Here is a 25,586-nt window from a genome sequence, read left to right as displayed (position 1 = left end):
AAGAAGAGATGTTAGAAAAATGTAGGAGGAAAACTTAAGTGAAGGATGAGTGAAGATAGAGAAGAGTCATAGCGAAAGTCATAAAAAGATTTTGTATTTATCAATTGTTTGAGATTTTCTTCTTAGCTAAAATTATATTGGTAATTACAATATTAGGAGAAGGATATAAATGTCCTTTTTAGCACTTACAAAGTAAGTGCAGAATAATAAGCTCCAAGTTGGAGCTTACTATTTTGCACTTACTTTGCCACCACTTAGAAGTGATTTTCACTTATTAAGTGAAAAACAAACGACCTAAAATTGCCGGCCCACACTTAATAAGTTAAAATCACTTAATAAGTGCAAAAATCAAACACCCTCTAAGTTAACCTAGTCAAGTGTTATTAATGTGTTCCTTGTGTCAATAACATTTTATTTGGTTGTGGGCCTCGACATGTGGCACTTGTTTTTTCTTGCTTTTCTTGCTTACATTAACCGTTTAACTTAATAAACTAGTAGCCCAGTACAAGTGCAGTTCATGATTATTGAACTTGAGCATAAATGTAGTTACATGTGGTTTTGACCAGTAGTTTCTGTAAAATTTGAATTCGACAGTTATCGTACTTATCCTATCCTGTTGATGTATTAATGCGTTACTAATGACTATTGTAGTCAATATAAAAATAAAAAAAAATTAGTACTAAGTCAACAGTCCAAATTCAAAAATGTCCAGGGTCAGTAAAACTGATTTTGCCATTGCACACACCACCCACCCCTCTTTAACTTGGTCTAGGGACTGACCAAATATTGGCTAAACTCATAACCCTAACTGCTAGTGAACAATCATCAGTTTCCGGATACTATCCTAACAAAGCAACAATCCATCCTTCAAGATGTCTGCTGGATCATCCTAATGGGAGTGGAGTTTACCGATGTCGTCCAAGTTCTATTGGACTTTCGGTTTAAAAGGAAAATAAAATATGAATAAGAACAAAGGTCGTGTTAGTCGTCGGCGGGGGTTCGTCCGCCGAGGAGACATGGCCTCAAGGTGGAAAACGGGTACAAGTAATGTGTTATTTGAAAGAAAAAAGAAAAAATATCGACTTGTGCCCTAGTCGTGTGTACCAATTGTAAGGTGGTTGTGCCCCTAAACTTCCTTTCCATGATATAAGTGCTTTTGTTTGTTGTCTTGCCAAGAGTCAGAAACAGTTTATACAAACCCCAGGTTTAGGAGAACCAAGTTGCCAGTGCTACCACTCACCAATACGACCCTAGCTGTGGTGTAATGGCATCATACCAAGTTGTTAAATTTTAGAGCATCTCCAATACAAAACTCAAAAGAAATTCTAAAAATCCTGTGTGTCGAGATTCAAATGTCAATCTCTAATGTTTCTCTTTCCTATTTGTCAAGATTGAGATCCTCTATTCGAAGGACTTCTCCGACGAACACTCTAAAACTCAAAAAATTACTTATGTGACATTCTTTTTTCATTGAAATATATGAAAATGTTGAGTTGGCATTTAGAGATATCTCTAGAAATGGAGTGTCTTCTTGAGATATCTCCATTCCACTCTCGACACGTCATCTTGGAGATTTGGATTGAATTTTGCATTGGAGATGAATTTTAAGATAAAAACTCTAAAAGTCCTACGTGGCACTCCGAGTTTCTAAGATTGAGATTTGCATTGGACATGCTCTTATGTAGAAGACGAAGAAGCGAAGTTATGGGTGACGACTATAACTTGAGAAAATACTGTAAAGACTTGGAAGAATGGGCTCTCAACAGACATAAAAACAAGTATGGATGTGGGGTATGGAGGGCCATCCAAATCAGTGTGTATCAGCACTGCTAACAGTTAACGAATCAAAGAAACCCACGAGCCAAAGCGACAGCAACCGAACACGGTCGGTAGGGTTTCCTTTCACCAACGATATGAGATGTGTTCTTGTGGTTCTTGATCGTTGAATACCACCAGATCATCTCTTTCTTCTTGAACATGGTAACTAGGGGGCTTCCTTCGCGCCTGCTTCAGTTTCCTCGCGAATATGTTGGTTTTCTTTTCGCTCTGTTTTTTACTGGATTATAACAAAATAAAGAGTTAATTCCTATTCGACCCCCTTTTTTAATGTAAATGCCAGAACTGCCCTTCCTATAAAATATTTTTCAAAATAAAATTCAATAAAAAATATGAATTCCACCTCACCTCTTTCTCTCTCTCCAACTCACCTCTTTCTCTCTCTCCAACTCACCTCTCTCTTCTCCGACGAAGGTTGCCGGATAGAAAATTTTTCGGTCGGCGACCTTCGTCGGAGAAGAGAGAGTTGAGTTGGAGAAAGATGTGAGGTGGAAGTGAGGTGAAATTCATCTTTTTTTATTTTGAAAAAATATTTATAGGAAGGGTGTTTATGATATTTACATTAAAAACATGGGGTCATATTTGAATTTACGGAAAATAGGGAGCAATAAAAGAAGTTGGTCACAAAATAGGGGGCCAAATAAGAATTAACTCTAATATAAAAGCGGCTTTGGGGAATAAAGAAAATTCTCCGGGGAATAAAGATTTTTCTTAAAACTAGTCAAATAAGATTGACTTTTTATGTTTCTTTTTATTCCTAAGGGGCTTCTAATTTTAGAAGATGCTATAAAAAAGGCTCCTCCATCTCATCACCTCTCTCTGCCACCTAACCTTCTCGCCACCTCATCATCATCTTTTCCGGGAAGGTCGCCGGCCGGCCAATTTTCCGGCCTGCGACCTTCAAACATAAAAAAAAAATTATTTTTTTCCCCTCTCCTCTTTCTCTCTCTAAATTTTTTTTTTTCAAACACTCTTCTCTCTCTCTCTCTAGAAAAAAAATCAGAGAGAGAAAGAGGAGAGAGGAAAAAAATAATTTTTTTTTTATTTTTATGTTTGAAGGTCGCCGGCCGGCGACCTTCCCGGAGAAGATGATGATGAGGTGGCGAGAAGGTTAGGTGGCAGAGAGAGGTGATGAGATGGAGGAAAACTTTCAAAAAAATGTATTTTGTATTCCCCATAAAAATTTATTCTCCGGAGAATTTTCTTTATTCCCCAAAGCCGCGGCCTATAAAATAGACTTCAAAGAAGGAGAGAAAAATAGTGAAAAAAGATTTGGGTCAATATTAGGGAAAAAGGTCAAGTAAGGTTGGCCACACAGACAGCAGTACAGCGCAGCAGAAAAGGGAAGTTGTGTATCCAGCTCTCAGACTTTTGTGTCCATTGCTATATATGCTACTTGTGGGGTATGTTTTTCTCATGAGACTAGCTCCTAGATAGATTCAGCCAATCAAACATAATCACAATAACAAACGCCCCAAACTCTATCAATATTTACATTCTTAAACCTACCCAGTATTTGTTTACCCTTGAGATTTTAAAGAAAAATTACTATTTACATTCAGATCAATTATGCTCCACTGGCATATGATAATAGGATTTTGGCTTCAAAATTCTTAATGTAATGATGAAAGGATGGAGACCTCAAAAGGTTCATCCTCAACTTAGATTGTAGACTGTAATTCGTATGCATGAAGTTGAAAACTCTAGTAATCGGTGATTAGTGATACATACAACAATAAACTCCTTTTCAATCTCTTTACACACCGCTCACTCACACTGTGAGAGTTTAATCATGTTTGAAATTGTTACCTGAGTTACTTATTAAAACCACACATGTCTCGCATTAGTAAGACTATGTACGAAGGTTATCGTCTGTCTTAGTGTCGGGAGAGAAAGGAAGTTGGTTACCTGATGATAGGGATACTGACGACTGAAGTCTTGGTGAATGATGATTGTCATTATAACTGTCTTACAGTAGCGAGATTCCTATATATGTACTTCTAATCATGCATTAATGTCACATTTTCGATTATTAGTAGTAATTTAACTAACAAATAATTAATCCTTGAAACAGTGGCATAATCGTTATTAATTTGAAAAACCAAGGGTCGAAATAATAGACTCTCCCTGTCCACCCACACTTTTAAGCTAGCTAGTTCATTAGTGTGACTAATACGGATCTTGTATGGTATGTGTGTAATAAAAAAAAAAAAACTCTCAAACTCTGAATTTTAATGGCGATTTCAATCTCCGACTATATTTGTCATTAAAATCCCCACCCATTTCTCTTCTTCCTCTACCAGTTGATGGGTTTCCAGCAAAATCACAATAACAACAATAACAGTGATGGAATGATGTCACAGAAGAGAGTTAACAGTCCAAGATTTTCTGGACCCATGACCAGAAGAGGTGCATCTTTCAAACGAAACAATACCCATCACGAGATCGAACTTCAAATTAATTCCCCAAGATCAGATACCCAAAATAATAATAATAATACACTTTCAGTTGATGGGTTGGATTCATTTTTAGATAAGAAGCAAACACAACAACATCAGAATCAAAGACTTCATCATCTTGGGTCTCCTTTATTTGGGAAGAATGTTAGAGAGAGGAAAAAATTAGGGCATTTGATGTTCTTCATATTTTGTGGAGTTTGTTTATTTTTAGGTCTTTTCAAGATTTTCACAAATGGGTTACTTGGATCTGCTGTTGAAAGGGCAAGTTTTCATCAGGTTAGATTTTTATTGCTTAATTTGATGTTCTTCTTTTCAGTTTTTAGTAAAAGTCATGAACTTGGTTAATTTGAGGCAAATTCTAGTTATCTGCTTTTCTAATTTGAGATAATCTGTCTTACTAAAAAAAATAATCAAAATGGATCTCTCAATGGTGGTTTTATTTGCCAAATTGGGATTGCACTTCTGAAATTATGTTCTAGTTGATTCATGAAAAGAGGAAAGATATCATACTATATATATATATATATATATATATTGTTTAACGAGAAATCGAAAAAAACCATTTTTTTAATGAAAATTATGGTGCAATATTGCAATTATAACAGATCCATAAATTGCAGTTTCCTTTCTTCATAATCGGCCTGGGTTTTTGCTGGTCTCTCTCTCTCTCTCTCTCTCTCTCACACACACTCATGGTTAACAGATTAACAACAACACCTTACACTTGTAACTTTGTAAGACCCATTTTATTTTAGGTTCTTTTTTCCCTCAGAAGACAATGTGTGAAAGAAGTATGCCAGAAAAGCAAGTGAAAAACATTTACATAAAGGGTTTAAAGCTTTCAATGATCATTACTGATCTGGGCTTTCTTGTGTATCAGTTTTTAAGCTTTAAGTTATGATGAAGACTTCATTTTCCTTGTGAAGAAGTGGATAATTTTCATAGGTCATGTTGAACAAAGAGTTGTTTAGAATTGATCGATAAAATTGAAATATTATGAATGTGATAGTGATCTTGAAAATGTGGAGGAAAAGATGGAGGTTCTAATTTTTTATTGTGATTAATGATTGTTGGGCGAATTATGCATACTTAGTTCAATGACAAATGATTCGATCACTCGGGCCTCCGCTGAAATACGTTAACTTTGATCTGTTTTCTCACAATTTTCATATTATGAACTTCTTACCTCTAACTTCTTTCTTAGTTCCTTATTTTTAAGCAACTTTCTTCTTACCCATAGTTTCAATGCAAATTTTTAATGATATATTTGCTTGATAATTAGGGTCGTTCTGAGAACTCCATCATTGGTCAGACGATCTCAAGCTCTCAAAGGCACGCGTATGGGGATGGTGAAATTGATGTTGATAGAACTCTAATGATGGTAGAGTCTGGGATAGTTGGTCATGAGAAAAGTGTGATCAAGGTGAGTCCAAAAACCTGATCAGGTGAACACATTTTTGGTGATCAGAGTATTCCATGATCCTGACAGAAATCAAGCAACTTTTACTTGCAGAATATTAAAAGACAAACCTTTTTCTTCATGTTTTTAATTTCAGCACTCGGGTATCTGGGCAAAGCCTAACAGTGACAACTTCACTGAGTGCATCGATCAACCAAGAACTCGCAAAAGTAATCAATCTATAAATTGTTTATTGCATTATATTGCGAAACTTCCCTTCAAGATTTTAGAGTTCTTACATAGTATATACGATTCTTTGTCTCATACAGAGTTGGATCCAAAGACAAACGGTTATATTCTCATAAATGCAAATGGCGGCTTAAATCAGATGAGATTTGGGGTACAACTATTTTGTTTATGGAATTTGAAGTAAGCTTCCTTTGAATTTTAATAGCTTCAACTCTTTAGTATCTAAACGTCTTAAAATGCAGATCTGTGATATGGTTGCCGTTGCTAAGGTCCTGAAAGCAACACTTGTCCTTCCTTCACTTGATCACAGTTCTTATTGGGCTGATGAAAGGTATCATATCATCTTTGTTTTTTTGCATCCAGGAATTTGTTTGCAACACTATTCACCATTAATCTAGTAGAGCAGGATGTTTATGACCTAAAAGTTTTCTTAAAGTTTTACTGTATTGAGCTTCAAACTACTCCATTACCTGTTCTCCGCCAGCACAAGGTAGTCTTTCCTTCAATTACCGGCATGTGTTTTAGCTTTCACCTTTCAGGCACTGATCATCTCTTCATAATAACAGTATCGTGATTTCTCCCTCTTCACGTTCCTACTTCTTAGGAAAATCTCTAACTAGTATCATACACAACTTTACTTCTTCAAAATGGACACGTCTATGTCATAGTTGAGTTGGAATATCTAAATAGTAAATGCTATTTTTTATGTAGCCGTCGTTTATGATTTCATTTTCAGTGGCTTCAAGGATCTCTTTGATTGGAGGCACTTCATTGAGACTCTAAAGGATGTCATTCATATTGTTGAGACATTGCCACCTGCTTATTCAGATATGGAGCCTTTCGAAAAGACCCCAATATCCTGGTCGAAGGTATTCTTGAACTAGCATTCATCATGGGTGTGTTATTCATATTGGTGTGTGTATAAGAGACAATGACTAATGACTCACATCGATGGTATCAGGAGCCACCAGCCCACACTTCATTTATCTGTTTTCTGAGTTATGTCGATATCAGCCATATTTAATTAGCTCACTTGCTTTTTTCAGGTTAGTTATTACAAGTCAGAGATCTTACCGCTTCTGAAGCACCACAAAGTCATATACTTCACTCATACTGATTCTCGACTCGCCAACAATGAAATTCCAACTTCTATACAAAAGCTGAGGTGCCTTGTAAACTACAGGGCTTTGAAATATTCCATACCAATTGAAGAACTAGGGAACACTTTAGTTTCAAGGATGCGGGTCAACGGAAGTCCTTATATTGCTCTCCATTTGAGGTTAGTTCTTGCAGATAACCTTCTGTGATCTACTTTTCGACGTATCTTTTTAACTTATGAACATGAGACCTTGGGGTTTATATACGTATTGAAACTGAGATAATATAAAACCGGCTCATCGGATAAAAACAAGTGCATCTTTGGAATCTAATCTTGAACCTTCTCTCGTTCGCTATCCAGATATGAGAAGGATATGCTAGCATTTACTGGTTGCAGTTATAACTTAACGACCGAGGAAGGTGAGGAACTTCGGAAGATGAGATACGAAGTTAGCCATTGGAAAGAGAAGGAGATTGATGGAGCAGAGAGAAGAACACTTGGGGGTTGCCCCTTAACCCCAAGAGAAACATCTCTTTTGCTCAAAGGATTAGGCTTCCCATCTAACACTAGGATTTATTTGGTCGCTGGTGAAGCTTATGGAAATGGAAGCATGGAATATCTTCGAAATGATTTCCCTAATATCTTCTCTCATTCTACACTTTCTACCGAGGAAGAACTCAACCCTTTTAAGAACCACCAGAATATGCTTGCCGGTTTAGATTATGTTGTTGCTCTTCAAAGCGATGTTTTTGTTTACACGTACGACGGAAACATGGCAAAAGCTGTCCAAGGTCACAGACGCTTCGAGGGCTTCAAGAAAACCATTAGCCCAGACAGGTAAACCCGCACTTTGATCTTCGGAATATGCTAACTTTTTCTAATTATGTTTCAATCATATGTCTGAACTTCTTTTTTTTGCTTAAAACGCAGGATGAATTTTGTTAAACTTGTCGATGAGTTTGATGAAGGGAATATTTCTTGGAAGGAATTCAGTTCAAAAGTGAAAAAACTTCACAAAGATCGAACTGGAGCTCCATATCTAAGGGAGCCTGGAGAATTTCCGAAGCTAGAAGAGAGTTTCTACGCCAATCCTTTACCAGGATGTATATGTGAATCAACGCAACACGATAACTAATTGTTACAATCTCATGTTATTATAAAATTCCCTTTTGACAGTCCAAGGCTTGCTCTCAGCTAAATGAAGGTTTACTTAAGATGTCGAATCTCGAGTTGGTCGTTCATGGGCAAAGGTCGGATGTGTTTACTCGGAACCACTTCGTCGAGATGTTTATAGACACCACTCTAGAAACTAAAGAGAGAGAGAGAGAGAGAGAGAGAGAGAGATGGACTGGATTGACGCAGTTGAAGACGACTTGGAAGCCGATGATTAATGTTCTCATTTCAGTTTAAAGAAAATGACATTATTTAGTTAAGATTTTATGCAGTTATGATGTAGTAAATGTCAATGAAATTTTAATAATTTTGTAGGTACACGATGGAAACAAATTAGAATTGTATTGGCATATCATTTCAAATAACACGAATGAAAATTAAGTTTCGTTGAACATCTTATCAAAAGCTTTTGAAGATTATTATTAGATAAAACTACATTTAGCTTATTTTTACCGAAAAGATTAAAAAGTCTTTTTGTTATGTCTTACCACAAAAACGGCTGTTATTAAGCGGTCTTTTTATGGGCTAATAGAAAAACTGATAAATTAGCTACATGTGTTCTGAAATGAGGCCTTACTCCGGCAAGGTCGTCTGCCACCCAAAAAAAATCTAATTCTTCTCTTCTTCCTCTCTTCCCACCGCTGGCTGATGCCACACTACCCCTTTTGATTCTCCCTCTTTCTTTCGCCTTTTCCCCCTCTCTCTCCAATCGAAACCCTAGGATCGTGAAAGGAGTATTGGTCTCGGATTCTTTTCTTCCAAACATTGTTTGCTTCTTCAATAGATGTTCTTGTTTCCCTAAATCACCCAGAAAAAAAAAAGTTAACTTCATTTTGGCCCCAATTTGTGACAACGGGTAGTTTGGTATTTGATTGTGCGTGATCTTTTTATTTCCAATCGCATCTAAACTTCTGATTTTACCGTATTTTTGTCAAACTTTCCAATATGTACTTATAACATTGGTGTGGTTACAGTTTTATTTATTTATTTATTTAACACCTCAACTCTATTTTCCCTCATCCAATCTAAAGTCTTAACATATTGTCCTTACCACGTATTAAGCTTTCACCTATAGTCTAAGTTCCGGACACTATTGTGAGTGATGTGAAACTATCACAGTCTCCCCACCCGCAAGGCCGCAACGAAGAGTCGTCTTCGGTTCTGATACTACTTGAACGGGGACAATATCAATACCTGGTAAGGATTGGAGCGCCATAAGTGGTATCAGAATCGAGGATGACTCTTCGCTGAAGGCAGGGGGATCGTGACAACCTCACATCGCTCACGAAAGTGTCCGGAGTCTGGGCTATATGTGTACGCTAAATTTTAGTAAATATTGAGACTTTTTTTGGGGAAGGAACAGGCGGAACCTTTGCCGAGAACAAAACCCCGTACTTGTATGAGGCGGTAAAAGCGAAGACAATATAGACATCTTGATACGGGGCGTCCCAAAAACAAACAAGATCCTACTAATGGTCGGAGCGGATCTTAATTCTGGAACCCGTTACCAGCGCACCGAGTATTTATAGAGAGAGTTTCAGCGGCGAGGGTTTTGTGTGGTGTTATCGCCTAGGAACTCATCCATTCCCATCGTCCCTCTGAGATTCCCCAAATTTGATCGGTTAAATTTCAGTAACGAGTAGGAGGTTCGTCTATATCTAGGGTTTATGAATATTTGCTAGCTCATAATTGTTTTATCCCCAAATTAAAATTAGGTTGTTTCTAGCTCATAAGTTTTTTCCATAACCTTTCAATCTGAATTTATGAATGTTTTCATACCCATTGTTGAAATTATATCTAGGGTTTACGATTGTAGTGTTATTAGACTGATAACCCACTTAGATTTTTTAATAATGAACTTGGCAATCTGGATTTTGTTTTATTAGTTGAGCCTCAAACTAGTATTTGTAATTGAGCTTGTTAGATTACCAACTGGTGTGATTAATGACTATTACGAAGTATATTATATGTGGTTGTTGATATGGTATTAAAATTATAATAGTAACCTAGATCTAAGTAGTTGTGGCACCATTGTAAAATGAGTGTTCAAAGTGAATTAGAACTCCCCTTGTCGAAAAAATATTCGGTTTCGGTGGAAATTTCAGTAGACATGGAAATGGAAATATTTAGGTCATTCCCACAAAAATATTTCAAAGTTTATTTCGTTGACAAGGCACTGTTGAGATAAACTTAGATAAATTCCTCGGTTTATTCCTTTGTCTCTACTTTAAAGTGAATTAGAACTCCCCTTGTTGACAAACTACATCGTTATTCATTCCTATCTATTTCAGATTTGGGTGGTTATTAACCTAGTTATTTTGTGTATTTACTGATTTTTCATCTCAAATAGTTGTTGTCGCTTATTTGAAATTGTTCTTATCTGCAGTTTTGTGCATCTATTCTTTTCTTGATTACAGGCACAATCAGACAAAATGGGTATCATAGAGAAGATTAAAGAAATTGAGGCCGAAATGGCCCGGACACAGAAAAATAAAGCAACAGGTTGTCATTCCCGTTGTCCCCTTCAGCTTACATTTATTCTCGCAATCTTCATCGTCTTATTAATTTCAATAGAAATTTAGCCTTGTTTTTTAGGTATTTGACGTTCTCAGGATATTTAGGATTAGGATTTTATGATTTATACTTTTTGTAGTACAAATTTATCCGAATATTTTATTTTTCAGTTTTATGTTGAAAGTTCAACGTTGAATGGTCGATTGGATATTGATAAACCTGGTTTACTTTCAATATATGTATCTCAAGCATTTCTTGTATTTGACTGGGATTTCTTACTTCCTTAAATAGAGATTTTGTGGATCTGAGATCTTATTTTGTTCCACATGCTGCAGAGTACCATCTTGGACAGCTAAAGGCAAAGATAGCCAAGTTAAGGACACAACTTCTGGAACCTCCTAAGGTATGTTAAGTGTGCGTGCTTGTTGTGACATTCAAATCTAATTTGATGAATAACTAACCTATCCACTAAGATACTAAAAAGAAGTGGCCCACTTGAGTGCGTTAGATCCTTTTAGTAACCGGCTGGACAGGCAAATAAATAATAATGTAATGGCATGAAGTTGACATAGTACATTAGTGAGTCTGTATGTCAAGGGTATGAGTTATCCTGTGTACAATTTTGTAATTATGTTTTGGTCCCATCGACATGCTTGGATACGTTGCCTGCCTTTGGACCAGGAGTGGTTGATGCATTATAAAGTAGGTATTAGGGTTAGATGATTGTGGAGTGTAATTGTATTATAATTCATGAATTATATCTAGCTTCTAGATTTCTGCTACCTCTTTTTCATTGACAATGGTATCTCCAATGGCAATGCCATAAGGTTGTTGGTTGTTTTATTGAGTTCAATGGTAAAACTTCGCCAACGCAATTTATGGTGTGGTGTATTATGCCATCTTTTTCTGTATCAGGGTTCTAGTGGAGCTGGAGAGGGTTTTGAAGTAACAAAATTTGGCCATGGACGGGTTGCACTGATAGGATTTCCAAGGTTTGTCACTTTCTGGACTCACCATAATATTTTTCTCATTTGCTAGATGGCGGTAGAACCGTAGAAGAGACCAGTTTTAGCAAACCACTTTTTCCTTTGTGAAGTTACCAGTATCAGTTATCGATTGTAAGGCCTAATAGCCCTTTTTCTATAAGCCACTTGGTACTTAACCTCTAAGAGCACTTTCAAGATATCTTGGTGTTTGACCTCTAAGAGCACTTTCAAGAAATCTTGGTAGCCGGGTTTATGGATTTTTGATAAATAACCTTGCTTTCAGTTTTCCTCTTTATTACTATCTGCTCAGTCTTCTTTTACCAGTCCCTACCGCAACTGTTGCATTTTATGGATTTCTAAATGCTCTATCCAGAGAAAATATTTGTAACCTTCTAAATTTGTATATAATATGGATCTTGTCTGTGTACTAAATGTAATTTTGAACCTTTTCACAGTGTCGGGAAGTCAACACTTCTAACTATGTTAACGGGAACACATTCAGAAGCAGCATCATATGAATTCACAACTCTTACCTGTATTCCTGGGATAATACACTATAATGGTACAAAAATTCAACTTCTCGATCTTCCTGGAATCATTGAAGGTGCTTCTGAAGGCAAAGGGCGTGGTAGGCAGGTAGATTCCTTGACTCATGGTATTGCACATTCCTCTTTCAGTTATATTATCTATTTGCACTTCCCTTGTCCTGTATCATATTTTAGCCCTGCATGAAATAAGTAATATACTTCCAACTTCCAAGAGAATCTGGGAGTTGCAATGATACGTTTCATGTGTTTTGTGCATAAGCTAATTTTTCATGCGAGATCACAGTTTTAATATTTGTTCGAATTTCAGGTCATTGCTGTTTCTAAGTCATCAGACGTTGTGTTAATGGTTCTTGATGCCTCGAAAGTAAGTATCTTTTATTGTCTAGTACACATTTCCTAGGATCCTTCTGTTATTTATCAACTAGTATTTTGTTGCTTTAGATTTTATATGTTACCAAATAATATCCCGATAATTTTTAATGGCCTGTTGTCATCCCTGATAGGATGGAAATTCACTAAAATGGTCTAATTTCATGAAGTATTGATTTATTTTATTCAGCCATTAAAATTAGTATGATGATTGATGAAAGTATGAAACATTTGGAGTCTTTAGTTTATTGAGAAATAAATGTATTAATCAAAGCACCTCATAACTTATTTGTATCTTCTCTGAAATTTGTTGTTCTTGAATCTGCTACAGAGTGAGGGCCATCGTCAGATATTAACAAAGGAGTTGGAAGCTGTGGGTTTACGTTTAAACAAGAAACCACCTCAGGTTTGCTCACCCATGGCAGCTTATAGATGTCAAAGATATCTTCTTGTCGCTTTTCATTTCTCAACAGAACCAAGTTTATATCTATCTATATCTTATTTGCTCCAGGAACTATTCGTCGCGGTGTTGTGCTTTGTTTAATGATTCACTACAATTTGAAGTTCTTAGTAGTAATAATGTTGTGCTTTTGTTTCCGTTGATAGATATACTTCAAAAAGAAAAAGACGGGAGGCATTTCTTTTAACAGTACAATCCAATTGACTCATATAGATGAGAAGCTCTGCTATCAAATTCTGCACGAGTATAAAATACACAATGCGGAGGTTATCAATTTTCACTTTTGCTAGTTGTTTGGAATTTCTGTGATTCTGTTTGTCACATATATATGTTTGTGCATATACCCATTGCGTACTGCCTTCGTAAGCATCATGAGTGATGAGTCTCTTACTGTGTTGTGGGTTTTCATTGTAGCTTTTGTTTCGTGAGGATTCTACAGTGGACGATCTCATTGACGTCATTGAAGGTAATCGTAAATATATGAAGTGTATCTATGTCTATAACAAGATCGATGTAGTCGGTATTGATGACGTGGACAGACTAGCTCGTCAACCAAATTCTATCGTCATTAGTTGCAACTTGAAGGTAAGTTTTCTCTTCTTTTTTAATAATCAGTGGACTCAATTCATTACACCTTACAGCAGTTTTACGACTTGGGGCAAGATATCGACCCATATCGATTTGAAGCCTAGCTTGACTTTCTGTGACCTGTAAAATTTTTAAGCTTTTTTTGATAAAACGTTCCATTAGATGAATTTGCGTATCGTTATTTACCTGGAATGACAACCATCAAATTTACTTCGGTTTCATGATCGCTTAAACAGCTAAATTTTGATAGACTACTAGCAAAAATGTGGGACGAGATGGGTCTAGTAAGAGTTTATACAAAGCCACAAGGACAGCAACCAGACTTTTCCGACCCTGTTGTTCTTTCAGCTGTAAGTTACATACCCTCTCTCTCTCTCTCTCTCTCTCTCTCTCTATCTATATATATATATATTATTATATATACATGGGTGTTCAAACTATATCCATTTTCAGGACAGAGGAGGCTGCACGGTAGAAGACTTCTGTAACCACATACACAGGAGTTTGGTGAAGGACGTCAAATATGTGCTGGTTTGGGGTACAAGTGCGAGACACTATCCGCAAAATTGTGGTCTTGGTACTGTTCTCCAAGATGAAGATGTGGTTCAGATTGTGAAGAAGAAGGTCAGTAATCCCTTTTTTCTAAATCTTTCTAATGCTAAATTTCCCTTTCGCGCATCTTACAGTAGTTTGAATTCGAATTTCACGAACTCCTTGGATTCTGTAGAAAGGAAGATAGGAATTTGTTGCTAGGTATTTGACCAAATATGATCGTCCACTTCCTATAGAACCTATGACTAAGATACCCCTAGAGGAGATAGGACTAAGCGAATAGGAAAGGGTTTTCCATGAGATGGAAAATAACTACTAGCCTCGCCGAGGTTTGTGAATAAGTGATTATCTGATAATGAGCAAGGTATATCTGTCTTTCTGCTGAAGTTGGAGCACGTTACCAACTTTTGGTTGGGCAGATTATGAGAAGCAAGTATCTGTATTGTCGTTTTCTGTTTTACTACTAACCCAGACTTCAAGTACATTTCCTGTAACAATTTCATTTCTTGCATTTTCAATGTTTAGGAAACTGACGAGGGAGGGCGAGGTCGGTTCAAGTCACATTCGAATGCCCCAGCTCGAATATCCGACAGACAAAAGAAAGCTCCCCTAAAGCAATAATAATGTGCGAACATGCTTGCCAGTTTATTTTTCGATCATCAATGACATGGGGAGATCTAGGAGAAAGATTTGAACTGTAAGAAGAGTACAAAATCTGTTGCCTGAAAGATCGTTGAAACGAATAGCGAATTGTTGAATATTAGGGGTGCATTCGACATAAAAAGTGAAAAGAGAATGACTCAATGTTATCTAATTAATATCTATTCTCATTAGAGAGATTAGGGTTTTCTAAGGATACTTGGTAAACATCTCTAATAGCCATTACACCCTGTAATACTCGGTGTTTGTTTTTTATTTTTAAGCCATCGAAGATTTTCAGATTTGTGAGAAGATAATTTGGATTTTGCAGTTCTGTAACTTGTGTTATGATGTTTTTTGTCATGAAGGGATTATATGTAGGGTTTGGTTCTCTCTTCCGATTCTGGATCCGAAGATGACTAAAAAGATGAGTGTCTTTGATTTTCTTGTTTTGGGGGTTCGTGCTATTTTGACCTTGTGCCAATTGTGGTTCTATGTAACCTTGTGCTATTTTGACCTACCAGAACGTAAGCATTTTAGTGTATCTTTTTAGAAGCGTATGATGCATTCTGTGTCAGTGTTGGTTGGCTTTCCAACCGGCTTTATTTAGTGAGGGTTTCGAAGTTGAACTTCTCTATGATTTTGATTTTCGTTTTGTATATGTCAACCAGTTATATCACTTTCCAGTTTGACATGTGTCTTGTTCTTAGAAGAGAATGTTTTTTCAAGTCAGTGGTGGTTTCCACTTATGGCATTCGGGTTCTTGCACCAGCAATAGTGCATTCACTCTGGAAATCTTTTTTCTTTTTTTTTTTTGTTAAGGATGCATTCACTCTGGAAATCTAGAGGTCAGACTTGATATTTGGTGGAGTTCGTATGGGGTTTGAGGTGTGCTGAGTGTTTGAGGCAATACATGTCATTTTTTATTGCAACAAGTATTTGATGGAAGTGTCAAAGACCCTCCAAGATCAAGATTTTAATCCGACCTTAAAGGCCAAGAGTTAGAACATTTTTTTTTTTGACCAAGTAAAACCAAATTTCATTCGCAAGTGAATTAATCACAATGTTACAAGGATGATATTTTATTCCTTTGAGAACTACATGAATGTTACATACGTTCAAATGCAAAGTGCCTCATTAAATGAACTACATGCAGAGTTTGAACAGTTACGGGTTAGACTTTCTTAAAATGTCTGCAAGAATTGTAATAGGATTGTGCAGATTATACTGGTTGCTAGCAATATTGTCCGCTAACAACACTCCAAGGTTTCACAGATTTAAAACATATTTGGGTTGAATTTTTGGTGGTTTTTTTTCAACAGAGCGCGATCATGTCTCCAGTCCTAAAGCGACGGGGACAATGGTTCTGAAACCTCATTTCTAGGCCCACAACACGTTGGCAGATCCGTTTTGGGGTCAACACGGCACGACAAGGGCCATGCCAGCCAGCTTCCAGGTGGACTCTACCGATTGGCCATGGCTAAGAATTTCGAAGACAATAGCGCCATGTCATTTCTCAAATAATTTTGTCAAGGAAACAATTCAGAACCTTATAAGTTAAAGCATTCTGACTCCATCTTCTTCTTCCCTTGAAATCCAACTATACCCTACTGATTTTCTCATTCTTCTTTCATTCATCCTTTTTCTCACTCTTTCAGCATCATCCCACCTTCCCACCGACGCGTAGATATTAGCCAAAAGCACATAATTCCCTGTGTTCTCAGGTTCTATTTCAAACAATATTCGAGCTGCCTTTTCTCCCAATTCAACATTCCCATGAACTCTACAAGCACCTAATAAAGCACCCCAAACTCCACCATCTTCTTTACCACTTACATTTTTTGATATAAGTTCATATGCTTCGTCGAGTCTTCCTGCTCGACCAAGAAGATCAACCATACAAGAGTAGTGCTCGGTCGATCGGTCAATCCTGTAATCTGACATTGACTTGAAATACTTGTAACCTTCTTCTACTAATCCTGCATAACTACATGCATTAAGAACTCCTATGAAGGTGATTTGGTTTGGTTTTATTCCATCTTTTTGCATCCTGGAGAAAAGCTCCAAAGCTTCATTTGCCCTTCCGTGATCTGCGAGAGCAGTGATTAATGCACCATATGTGATAACATCTTTCTCTGGCATTCTATTGAATTCAGTCCACGCTCGATCTATACTCGAACATTTTGCATACATGTGGATTAGAGCATTTGATAGGACGAGTGTCCTCTCTGCAAAGATTTATAAATATAACTTCATAAGATTATAAACAAGAACAACCCGAGATATCACTCTGAACTAAGTAGAAAAACAGATGCAGTGTCCTCTTTGGCAACTTTTACATAGTAAGTCGGCTTTCAGTGGTGGATAGTACAAATGTGTTCTATCATTTGGCATCAGACCTAGTATCGACATCGTGTCCTAACGGGCTATGAGCCCTATCGGTGGAAGGTTGTATGATTAAGTTCTATGGCACTAAAACAATAAACTTACCACAGCTTCCTTCCTCGACATGATCGGCTATCGAATTTGCCATATCGGCATCTCCAAGTTGAGTACATGCTGAAATTGCTCCAACCATCGCCACTTCGTTGGCCTTCACCTTAAGTTCTCTCATCCGTTTAAACATTTCTATTGCTTCATTTGAATACCCATTATGCGAATAACAAGCAAGCATAGCAGCCCAAGAAGTCTCATCCTTCACACGTATTTCGTCGAACACTTTCCGAGCTCCCAAAACATCGCCCACTTTGCCATAACCAGCTATCATAGCCGTCCATGTAACACCATTTCTTTCAGGCATTTTATCATACAATTCTTTCGCTTCGACAATTTCACCCAAATTTGCGTACCCAGCAACCATTGAAGTCCAAGACACGACATTTCTTTCACGCATTAAATCAAACAGCTTCCTAGCATCTTTCATCAAACCCATTTTCGCGTACCCAGAAACCATGGCTGTCCAAGCAACAATATCTCTATCAACCATTAAATCAAACACTATTCTCGCGTCCTCAACAACCCCACACTTTGAATACATATCAAGTAATGCGGTCTGTAGAATTTTGTTATCGAAAAACCCAGATTGGACAATTCGAGTATGAGCTTGTTTACCTTCAATGATTGCGGGAATTCGAGCACAAGCATTGATAATGGAAGAGAAGGTGAACCCATTTGGGGAAACACCCAATCTATGCATTTTGACGTAAAGGGAGATGGATAACTTGAATTGGTCATGGAGGGTATGAGAACGGATAAGAGATGTCCAAATGAACTGATTTTCACAGTGGGGAATTTGATCGAACACATTGCGTACGTATTTTTAAATTGGGGAGAGGAAATTTGAGAAGGTTGGTGGTGAGGTGAAGGAGGAGTTGATGGGTTTGTTGAGTTTGGGTTCTGAGTAATCGAGCGTGGGTTTCTTTAAGCTGGTTTTGAGTTTTGCTGATCTTAAGGCAGAAATCTATAATGGGTTCAGTGTTGAAAGATAAAAGAGGAGGAGGAGAGAGCAAGTGTTTGAAATTGGTGGTAGTCATAAAGCCTTGTGTTTGAGAACAATTCGGCTCAACCATTTAGACTACTAGTCAGACACAAGATTCAAAGGTCCAAATACGAAAAGAACATTCTAGAATCTAACTCAACTTAAGACACTGAGTCAATTCCAGGAAAAGTTTTTTTTTTTTATGTATTCTCAGCCTGCCTTTACAAAAAAAAAAAAAAAAAAAAAAAAAAAAGTTACATAGCCAATCTCAAAACCTAGATTAATAAGTTTAGATATCATCTCATAAATTACATAGCCACGCCTATGATACCACAATCATCACTTTCTCCCAAAAGTACCGATGTTTTCTTCGATTTATACAGATTATGATATATGAACTCCTCTACATTTTCCTTAAATTGTCTAACCTTGCCTGTAGATCATTATCTATTCCACCATCTTCGTTTCCAGTCGGTTCAGCTTGAGCGACTTTGTTATTTGCAGTTGGTGCACTCACTGCCGTTGCAGGTGCATTCAGAAGCTGTACAAGAAAAAAGAATGAACTCTTGGATTTATTTCTCAACTAATAGTATAAGGAGAATATATAAGAAAAGAATGAAAGACGTACCTCTGAATTTATGTGGATTCCGATCTCATCAAGGACTTTTTTTTTTTTTTGATGAAAGATCTCATCAAGGACTTGACTCACGAGTTCTTCAGTTTCTGTTTCTTCCTCGTCTCCCTCCAAAGCATCGTCAATGGCATCTGCCATTACCTCACTTACCATTTCCATCTTCTCATTTTGCCTCTCGAATTCTTGCATAATCTTCTGTAGTGATGGCAAATTCATTTGTCTATTCATCTGTCCCATTGTCTTGGTTGTTACACCTTTCATGGCCTCTCCCATTGCTTGTGTTGATTTTAATGTCTGAAATATTTTTTAACATTGTCAGATACTATTACATTATCAAAGTAAGACAAGTTCCAAATCTCTCTTAAAATGTTGGTGAAGATTCAACAGTAAGAACCGGATACATGGAAGAGATCTAGGCATTTGGTTTTGAGGTAAATTAATCATCTTCAAAGGAACATTAGTTTCCTTGAGTTGGTGTTTCTAATCCCAAGAAGGCGTATTTGTTCATCTTTCTTTCCCATAACTAATGGATAGATAACAAGCTAAAGAAAAACACATACTGCGCATTATATGCAATCCTTAACATAGAGCAATTAATTTAAGAAACTCAGCCGCATTAACATTTAACAACCAATAAAGAAGAACCGGAAATGTTATTATTACTCATAAGAGGAGACATATCGGGTATTTTGGAGCTAAAACAAAAAAAAAACATATGGGATGGAAATAGTACCTGAATTCTAAGAGATACCCCTTGCAGCTGTGATTTGAGTTTGTAGAATTTCTCAATCTGATGCCTCGTTCTAATAAGGTCTTTCGCCATTACCTTCACAGCTCCCTAAAACAATAAATAAGATAATTTTTCAGTTCGACGGATTAAATCCGTAAACAATTACGCAAGTTTTGCATTAGAACACTGAGCAGTATCTGAGTCTAACAAGGCGGACAGTGTTCATCAACTAAGAAGCCACATATATTAAAACACTGCATCTCCATTTTTGCAAGATGATGCATGGGTTTAGTTCAAGAAGGAAAAAACGAAACATTTTATTAAAAAGCATTTGTTTTAAGTTGTTATTTGTTTAATAGCATCATATATTTTCGGGTGTCTGCCACATGAGAAACTAATCCGACCAAACACAGGATGTATTAAAAATATACTGTTAAAAGAATACTATTAATTTGACCTCCTCATTTTAATGGTTTTAGTTAGACAATGATCACAGGCAAATTACGTTTCTGAGGAAAAGTAACTTAAAACTAGTGTAAGTAGCTAATAACCAGAGTTTTCGATCCTCAAACAAATCCCAATGATAATTATGGATGACGACCATAGACAATGAAAGTCCCAATGAAATGATGGTTTAATTTCATGAGTAGATAGATTGTTTGTGCCTAAAGTAGGTAGATAGAAAATTGTGAGCAGAGAAGTTGAAATAAAACCACAACTAGAAAAGAGAGGAAGACATACGTACCATCTGGCCTTGCTTAGCTGTTTTTTTGATCTCTAGGATAGATAAGCTTCTTCTCTTGTGTTTGTAAACCTTGTCTCTCTCTCCCTTTCTATTTCTCTAATAGATTAATTTGTCGCTTATTTTCCCGCAAAAGTTCTAACATACATACATAACCAACAACTAGTAATTAATTAATTGGCCACAGTTTATTACTAAGTGTGATTTCAAATAAAAGATGATAGAGTTCGTAATGAAGTTGATTGATTCCAAGTAAATTTTGAGTCTTTATAACCCAATGGGTTAATTATATAGACTATTCTTCTTGTTTCAAAACCCAGAATGAGTTAGGAGTTGATTTCACAGTTTGACTCAATAAACACTTGATTATTTGTATGTACCCTCCTAGCTAATTCAATCAAATTTTAGAGAGAAAGAGAGAGAGAGTTTTTTTTTTGTTTTTCCAACCGTGAAGTATGAATCAAACTTCCTTCAATAATAAGAGAGAAGGAAGCGATTTAATAGTTAAAGGGCGCGTCTAAAGGCGCCTCTCCAAAATGCTATAGGGGCCTCCAATTGCTGTTTGACCGTAGTCAACACCCGACACCTACAGGCGCCCCCCACTCGGACTGACCAGTCCGAGGCTCAAAGTTTTGCCTCGCACTGGCCCAGTCCAAAATAGGTCTAGGACTGGCCGAGGCCATCCTTTAGACTTTGGACTGATCAGTCCGAGAGAAGATAAAGAAAGTAGATCTAGGGTTTCTTCATTGATGGTTTGGATCTTCATTAATGGTGGGGTTCTTCATTACACTTGAAATTGGACAGTAGATCTAGGATTTCTTCATCACACTTTCGAAATTGGACAACATATCTAGGGGTTCTTCATCACGCTTTCGAAGTTGGCTGGCAAAATTTAGGGTTTTCATTATGCTTTTAAGTTGGTTTAAGATAAAGAAAGTAGAGAGAGAAGGAAGCCAAAAACGATTGAAACGGGTTTAGAGTTCAGGGTTTAATCTTGTGTTTAATCTTTTTGAAGATTAATGGATTTTAGTTGGTTGATTGTTAGATTGAAAATGGAGAGAGAAAGAAGAAAAACGAAGAAGAGAAGAAGATGGAGGTGCTCAAGAGGCCCCTATAGATGTTTTGGGAGGCGCCTACAGAAGGGAGGCCCCTACAGTAGTTTTGGGAGGCGCCTACAGCCGCTCCCATAGTTAAAACCCATTTTTATGTGATTTCAAATAAAAGTTTTTATGTTATCGGTTCAGAGGATGATGAGAATGTGAATACATTAGATTTGTGTACAACCTCTTCACAACTTTAGAAGAACGGTAACTAATCTTTTTTGATTCTGTTTGTGTCCTTTGTATTGTATTATTTTGAGTGCAGAACTTTAGTTTGAGCTCTGATCTTCTTTTATATCATGATTTTTATTCTTGATCCATGAAAACCCAATTCTTTCTAGTTATATTGTTTTTATTCGTTTCTCCTCTGCATGATGATTTCGAACTTGATTATATAAGGCTTTAACTTCGTGTTGCTGATCTAGGCACGACCATAGTTAAACAAGTTTTGTAATTAGTGGGTAAGCTATAAATACATACTTAGTTAATCAAATATGGGTTAATAAACTTTAGAAAAATCCAGTTCAGGTGTTCTAAACTTATTATATCAATCAAATGTGTATGATAAATAAAATGTAGATTAGTCAAACTTCGTGTACTGAAAGTTTGGTATCAATCAAGTATTCGATAATCAATTATGTATTTGGCACATAAATTATGCTTTGCAGTAATCGAAGTGGTTTAGGTATTATTGAAATAGTACATCTATGGAATTATATAAGCAAATAGAGATGAGTTTCCATAGCTAGGAAAACCAACACCCGTTACAATTCAAAACTAAGAAGAAGACATCGAGTTTCTCTCACTACAAAGTCTTAGACGCACAACTCTTGAGCCTTAGAGATTCCAGTACCCTCTCCCACTTGTAGCGGAAGGAGACCTTCCCTTTTCAAACCAACTCCAATACTCTGGATTACAATTTCCCGGTGACGCAGCTGACGCCGACCTTGGCGTAAACGGACCTGAAGAACCTCTCCAAAATGACATACATTTTGTCAAAACATCTCCCAACTTTCCTTCATTAATGGCTTTATAAACCTTCTCTATATTTTCTCCTGGACTCGCTCTCTTTGCACCAGTAAGTAATTCGGTTCCAACTTCATTCCTTACAAATCCATATATCGGGTAAGTCCTACACTTCTTAATCCTATTGGATATCGGAAAATCTCCATTATTGAATCTCTTCCTTGCTTTACTTACGTCTTCTCTTAACCTTGCTTTCAATTCATCTAGAAAAATTTGTATCCTCTTGAATATCAAGTACCCATCTTTCTCATCAATGGCGTCTTCCCATCTTTAGTTTTTTGGAGCGCTTTCTCAACTAAAACCTCTCTTAGTTGAAGAAAAAGCGCATAAGAAGGATTTGTTGGATCGTCTAGATATGAGAATTTCGGCTAAAAGACTCAAAACATTTGCATCGAAACAAACTGTTGCAGCAACTGCAGACCCGACTGCAGTTCCGTTAACTAGAGCTAGACCTTCTTTAGCCTGCAACTCGAACGGGCCTGAAATCCCCACACGGGCCAGGGCCTCTATGGAACTTATCATTTTGCCTTCTCGTGTAAGTACTTGAGAATTATGTCTTCCAGTAAGTAATCCAGCAATATAAGATAACGGGACAAGATCCCCTGATGCTGTTATAGTTCCTCTCAGTGGTAATTTCGGAATCAAATTTTCATTCATCAACTTGGCCATGGCTTCTAATATATCCCATCTTATGCCAGAGTAGCCTTGCATTAGAGTGTTTGTTCGGACGAGCATGGCTACCTTTGAGTAATTTGAAGGAAGATATTCTTTTCCAATCACTCCAGCATTGAGAAAACGAATAAGTTCAGTTTGAAGATCGGTCGGTTTGTTAGTCCGAAGGTAAGAAGTAGAACCATAACCTGTGGTGATACCATATATATCGACTCCTCTAGCAATATTATCGACAACCCAAGTAGCGCTTTTTGTTACTCGTTCCTGGGCAACCTCTTTATCTAGGTTAACCTTAACGTCTAGTCGTCGAGAAACTGCAGCAACTTGAGCAACAGTAAGAGTAGTACCTTGAAGATTGACTACACGGGTTTGTTTAAATTGCGATAACATTCTCCTAACTTCATTAAAATGAGAACACTGAAGAGCTTCTGCTGCCTTTGCCCAATGTGGTGGGTTTGAAACATAAGAGTTCCCCGGTACCGATATAGGGTTAATTCCGTCCTTCGGAATAGGTAGAGTAGGGGGACGACAGGCGTCGATCGGACGTGGGATTCCGTCGGCTTCCATTGCTAGAGAAATGTGAAGTTTGAGCTTAAAAGAAGTAAATGGTTTTGATGAAGATATCAAGATGAAATGGATTATATATATAGAGTAAGAACTAAGAAGAAGAGGTGGTAGCAACTAGCAAGTATGAAAGGTGGGTGCTGCCTTGAAAGTCTTTTGAGTCTTTGGTTGTTGGGGTCCAAATAAGTTTCCTAGAAAAAGGATTGGAAAAGATGGCTCAAATTTCTCTAGTTGACTTGTGGTCTTTTAGAAGACGGATTGACTATTATTGTGGTTGAATGATTTCTTTTTTAGTAAGAATAATTGTTGAATATAATTAGGCTTTATGACAAGAATGAGCACTACAATATCCAATTATTTCTTTTGAGTACGGTTTTGACAAACAACATGTGATGGATAATAAAAAAAAAAAAAAAAAAAAAGAGGGAAGAAAAGAAGTAGGTGGAGTGAGTGAGTTGGGACTTGGGAGACTGAGTAATCTATTCGGAAATGATAGAGTGCCCAGCTAGAATGTCCAGTAAAATGCTCAAATTTCCTCATTCAGAAACAAAAGTGGTCCCTACCGGAATCAAACTTTGAATTTTTTTTTTGTCTTTTAGTGAATTCCACGTCAGCTGGGTACCGAGCTGGGCACCGTAGTCTATTTTAGTGGAAGAAGATTAGGCCTTAGGAATATCCAATCAATAGAAATTGCCCCATGGTGCATTTCAGGTGTCACCCAATCCCTAAATCAGCAAAACCAAAATATGCAATTTAGCATATGCTAACATGCAGGAGGCATACGTTAGACAACACCATTATGCGCGCACGCGCAATTTAGCGTATGCTATCATGCGTTCCGACCCAATTTAACGTGTGCCATTTGTTAGTGAGAGAATTCGAGCATACCCCAAGTAGGGCAGCCATTCCATTTATAATAAGAGAGGGAGACAGGAATTACAGATAGGTCCTTACTAATAGGAACACTAGCCAACTAACCCCTACATTACATAACCAACTAACCCCTACATTACATACTATTGCACTAACACCCCCCCTCAAGCTGAACGCCATTAATGAGTGAAAGCTTGGATCGAAGCTCTGCAAATCTTGTTGAGGAGAGGCCTTTAGTGAAAATGTCAGCTACTTGAGAGTCACCAGGAAGATAATGGACCTTGAGGCTGCCATCTTTTACTTGCTCACGCACGAAATGAAAATCAATGGCAGAGTGCTTCGTCTTGGAGTGAAGAACTGGATTAACCGACAAGTAAGTGGTGCTGATGTTGTCGCAGTAAATTACTGGGGTTGAAGTAACCTTGATTCCCAACTCACGAAGTAAATTTTGTAGCCATTTAATCTCTGCTGAAGTATGAGACACTGCACGAAACTCGGCCTCTGTGGAAGATCTCGCCACTGTTGGTTGAGTCTTTGATGCCCAAATAATGAGGTTAGGTCCTAGATAAACACATGAACCAGTGGTGGAACGTCGATCATCCGGTGATCCTGCCCAATCGGCGTCGGAATAGCCAAGAAGGTGATGACTTGAAGCTTTACGAAAACAGAGACCAATGTCAATTGTCCCCTTTAGGTAACGTAAGATTCTCTTTGCAGCTATAAGATGAATAGAAGAAGGCTTATGCATAAACTTGGAGACTTGATTGACAGAGTAAGTTATATCCGGACGAGTTAATGTCAAGTATTGTAGGGCTCCAACCAGACTTCGAAAAGTTTGAGGATCTTCAAGTGGAACACCTTCTGATTTCGATAGTTTGGTACCTGTAATTACAGGT

At 37.3% G+C, this 25,586-nt stretch overlaps 4 protein-coding genes and 1 pseudogene across 4 annotated transcripts; 2 read left to right on the top strand and 3 right to left on the bottom strand.

The window, feature by feature from the left end:
- The first annotated feature begins 3,911 nt into the window (after positions 1–3,911).
- On the top strand, positions 3,912–8,607 carry LOC147540710 (O-fucosyltransferase family protein). The gene is made up of 9 exons (XM_086643667.1): positions 3,912–4,571; positions 5,578–5,718; positions 5,852–5,924; positions 6,024–6,094; positions 6,186–6,274; positions 6,680–6,812; positions 6,990–7,222; positions 7,403–7,879; positions 7,973–8,607. The coding sequence occupies exons 1-9, from the start codon at positions 4,143–4,145 to the stop codon at positions 8,175–8,177; spliced, it is 1,851 nt and encodes a 616-aa protein (XP_086499793.1). The 5' UTR covers positions 3,912–4,142; the 3' UTR covers positions 8,178–8,607.
- Positions 8,608–9,553: 946 nt separating this feature from the next.
- LOC147540709 (developmentally-regulated G protein 1) lies at positions 9,554–15,269 on the top strand. The gene is made up of 12 exons (XM_086643669.1): positions 9,554–9,861; positions 10,633–10,717; positions 11,065–11,132; positions 11,645–11,721; positions 12,171–12,351; positions 12,571–12,627; positions 12,964–13,038; positions 13,239–13,358; positions 13,507–13,677; positions 13,917–14,030; positions 14,134–14,304; positions 14,758–15,269. The coding sequence occupies exons 2-12, from the start codon at positions 10,648–10,650 to the stop codon at positions 14,851–14,853; spliced, it is 1,200 nt and encodes a 399-aa protein (XP_086499795.1). The 5' UTR covers positions 9,554–9,861; positions 10,633–10,647; the 3' UTR covers positions 14,854–15,269.
- Positions 15,270–15,940: 671 nt separating this feature from the next.
- On the bottom strand, positions 15,941–18,602 carry LOC147540708 (pentatricopeptide repeat-containing protein At5g15300-like). Its single transcript, XM_086643668.1, has 2 exons — positions 17,362–18,602; positions 15,941–17,099 (listed from the first exon to the last, which is right to left on the bottom strand). The coding sequence occupies exons 1-2, from the start codon at positions 18,065–18,067 to the stop codon at positions 16,429–16,431; spliced, it is 1,377 nt and encodes a 458-aa protein (XP_086499794.1). The 5' UTR covers positions 18,068–18,602; the 3' UTR covers positions 15,941–16,428.
- Positions 18,603–18,678: 76 nt separating this feature from the next.
- LOC147540707 (vacuolar protein sorting-associated protein 2 homolog 1-like) lies at positions 18,679–20,526 on the bottom strand. Its single transcript, XM_086643671.1, has 4 exons — positions 20,459–20,526; positions 19,717–19,821; positions 18,978–19,277; positions 18,679–18,890 (listed from the first exon to the last, which is right to left on the bottom strand). The coding sequence occupies exons 1-4, from the start codon at positions 20,459–20,461 to the stop codon at positions 18,753–18,755; spliced, it is 546 nt and encodes a 181-aa protein (XP_086499797.1). The 5' UTR covers positions 20,462–20,526; the 3' UTR covers positions 18,679–18,752.
- Positions 20,527–22,322: 1,796 nt separating this feature from the next.
- LOC147540706 (phenylalanine ammonia-lyase pseudogene) lies at positions 22,323–23,838 on the bottom strand (annotated as a pseudogene).
- Between the last annotated feature and the right edge of the window lie 1,748 nt (positions 23,839–25,586).

This window comes from Eschscholzia californica, unplaced genomic scaffold (assembly GCF_041429995.1).
Source record: "Eschscholzia californica isolate CP2 unplaced genomic scaffold, dmEscCali1.0.p SCAF_5, whole genome shotgun sequence".
Lineage (NCBI taxonomy): Eukaryota > Viridiplantae > Streptophyta > Magnoliopsida > Ranunculales > Papaveraceae > Eschscholzia > Eschscholzia californica.
The sequence above is the reverse complement of the archived record's forward strand: the minus strand, read 5'-3'. Positions and strand labels throughout refer to the sequence as shown.

Excerpts from the sequence above, each read along its gene's own strand:
- LOC147540710 (XM_086643667.1), top strand. The coding sequence starts at position 4,143 with ATGGGTTTCCAGCAAAATCACAATAACAACAATAACAGTGATGGAATG. Across the intron at positions 4,572-5,577 it reads AAAGGGCAAGTTTTCATCAG|GGTCGTTCTGAGAACTCCAT; the intron begins GTTAGATTTTTA and ends CTTGATAATTAG. Across the intron at positions 5,925-6,023 it reads TCAACCAAGAACTCGCAAAA|AGTTGGATCCAAAGACAAAC; the intron begins GTAATCAATCTA and ends TGTCTCATACAG.
- LOC147540709 (XM_086643669.1), top strand. The coding sequence starts at position 10,648 with ATGGGTATCATAGAGAAGATTAAAGAAATTGAGGCCGAAATGGCCCGG. Across the intron at positions 11,133-11,644 it reads AACTTCTGGAACCTCCTAAG|GGTTCTAGTGGAGCTGGAGA; the intron begins GTATGTTAAGTG and ends TTTCTGTATCAG. Across the intron at positions 14,031-14,133 it reads ACCCTGTTGTTCTTTCAGCT|GACAGAGGAGGCTGCACGGT; the intron begins GTAAGTTACATA and ends ATCCATTTTCAG.
- LOC147540708 (XM_086643668.1), bottom strand. The coding sequence starts at position 18,067 with ATGCATAGATTGGGTGTTTCCCCAAATGGGTTCACCTTCTCTTCCATT. Across the intron at positions 17,100-17,361 it reads TGTCGAGGAAGGAAGCTGTG|AGAGGACACTCGTCCTATCA; the intron begins GTAAGTTTATTG and ends AAATCTTTGCAG.
- LOC147540707 (XM_086643671.1), bottom strand. Across the intron at positions 19,278-19,716 it reads GGGTATCTCTTAGAATTCAG|ACATTAAAATCAACACAAGC; the intron begins GTACTATTTCCA and ends AAAATATTTCAG. Across the intron at positions 18,891-18,977 it reads GAATCCACATAAATTCAGAG|CTTCTGAATGCACCTGCAAC; the intron begins GTACGTCTTTCA and ends TTTCTTGTACAG.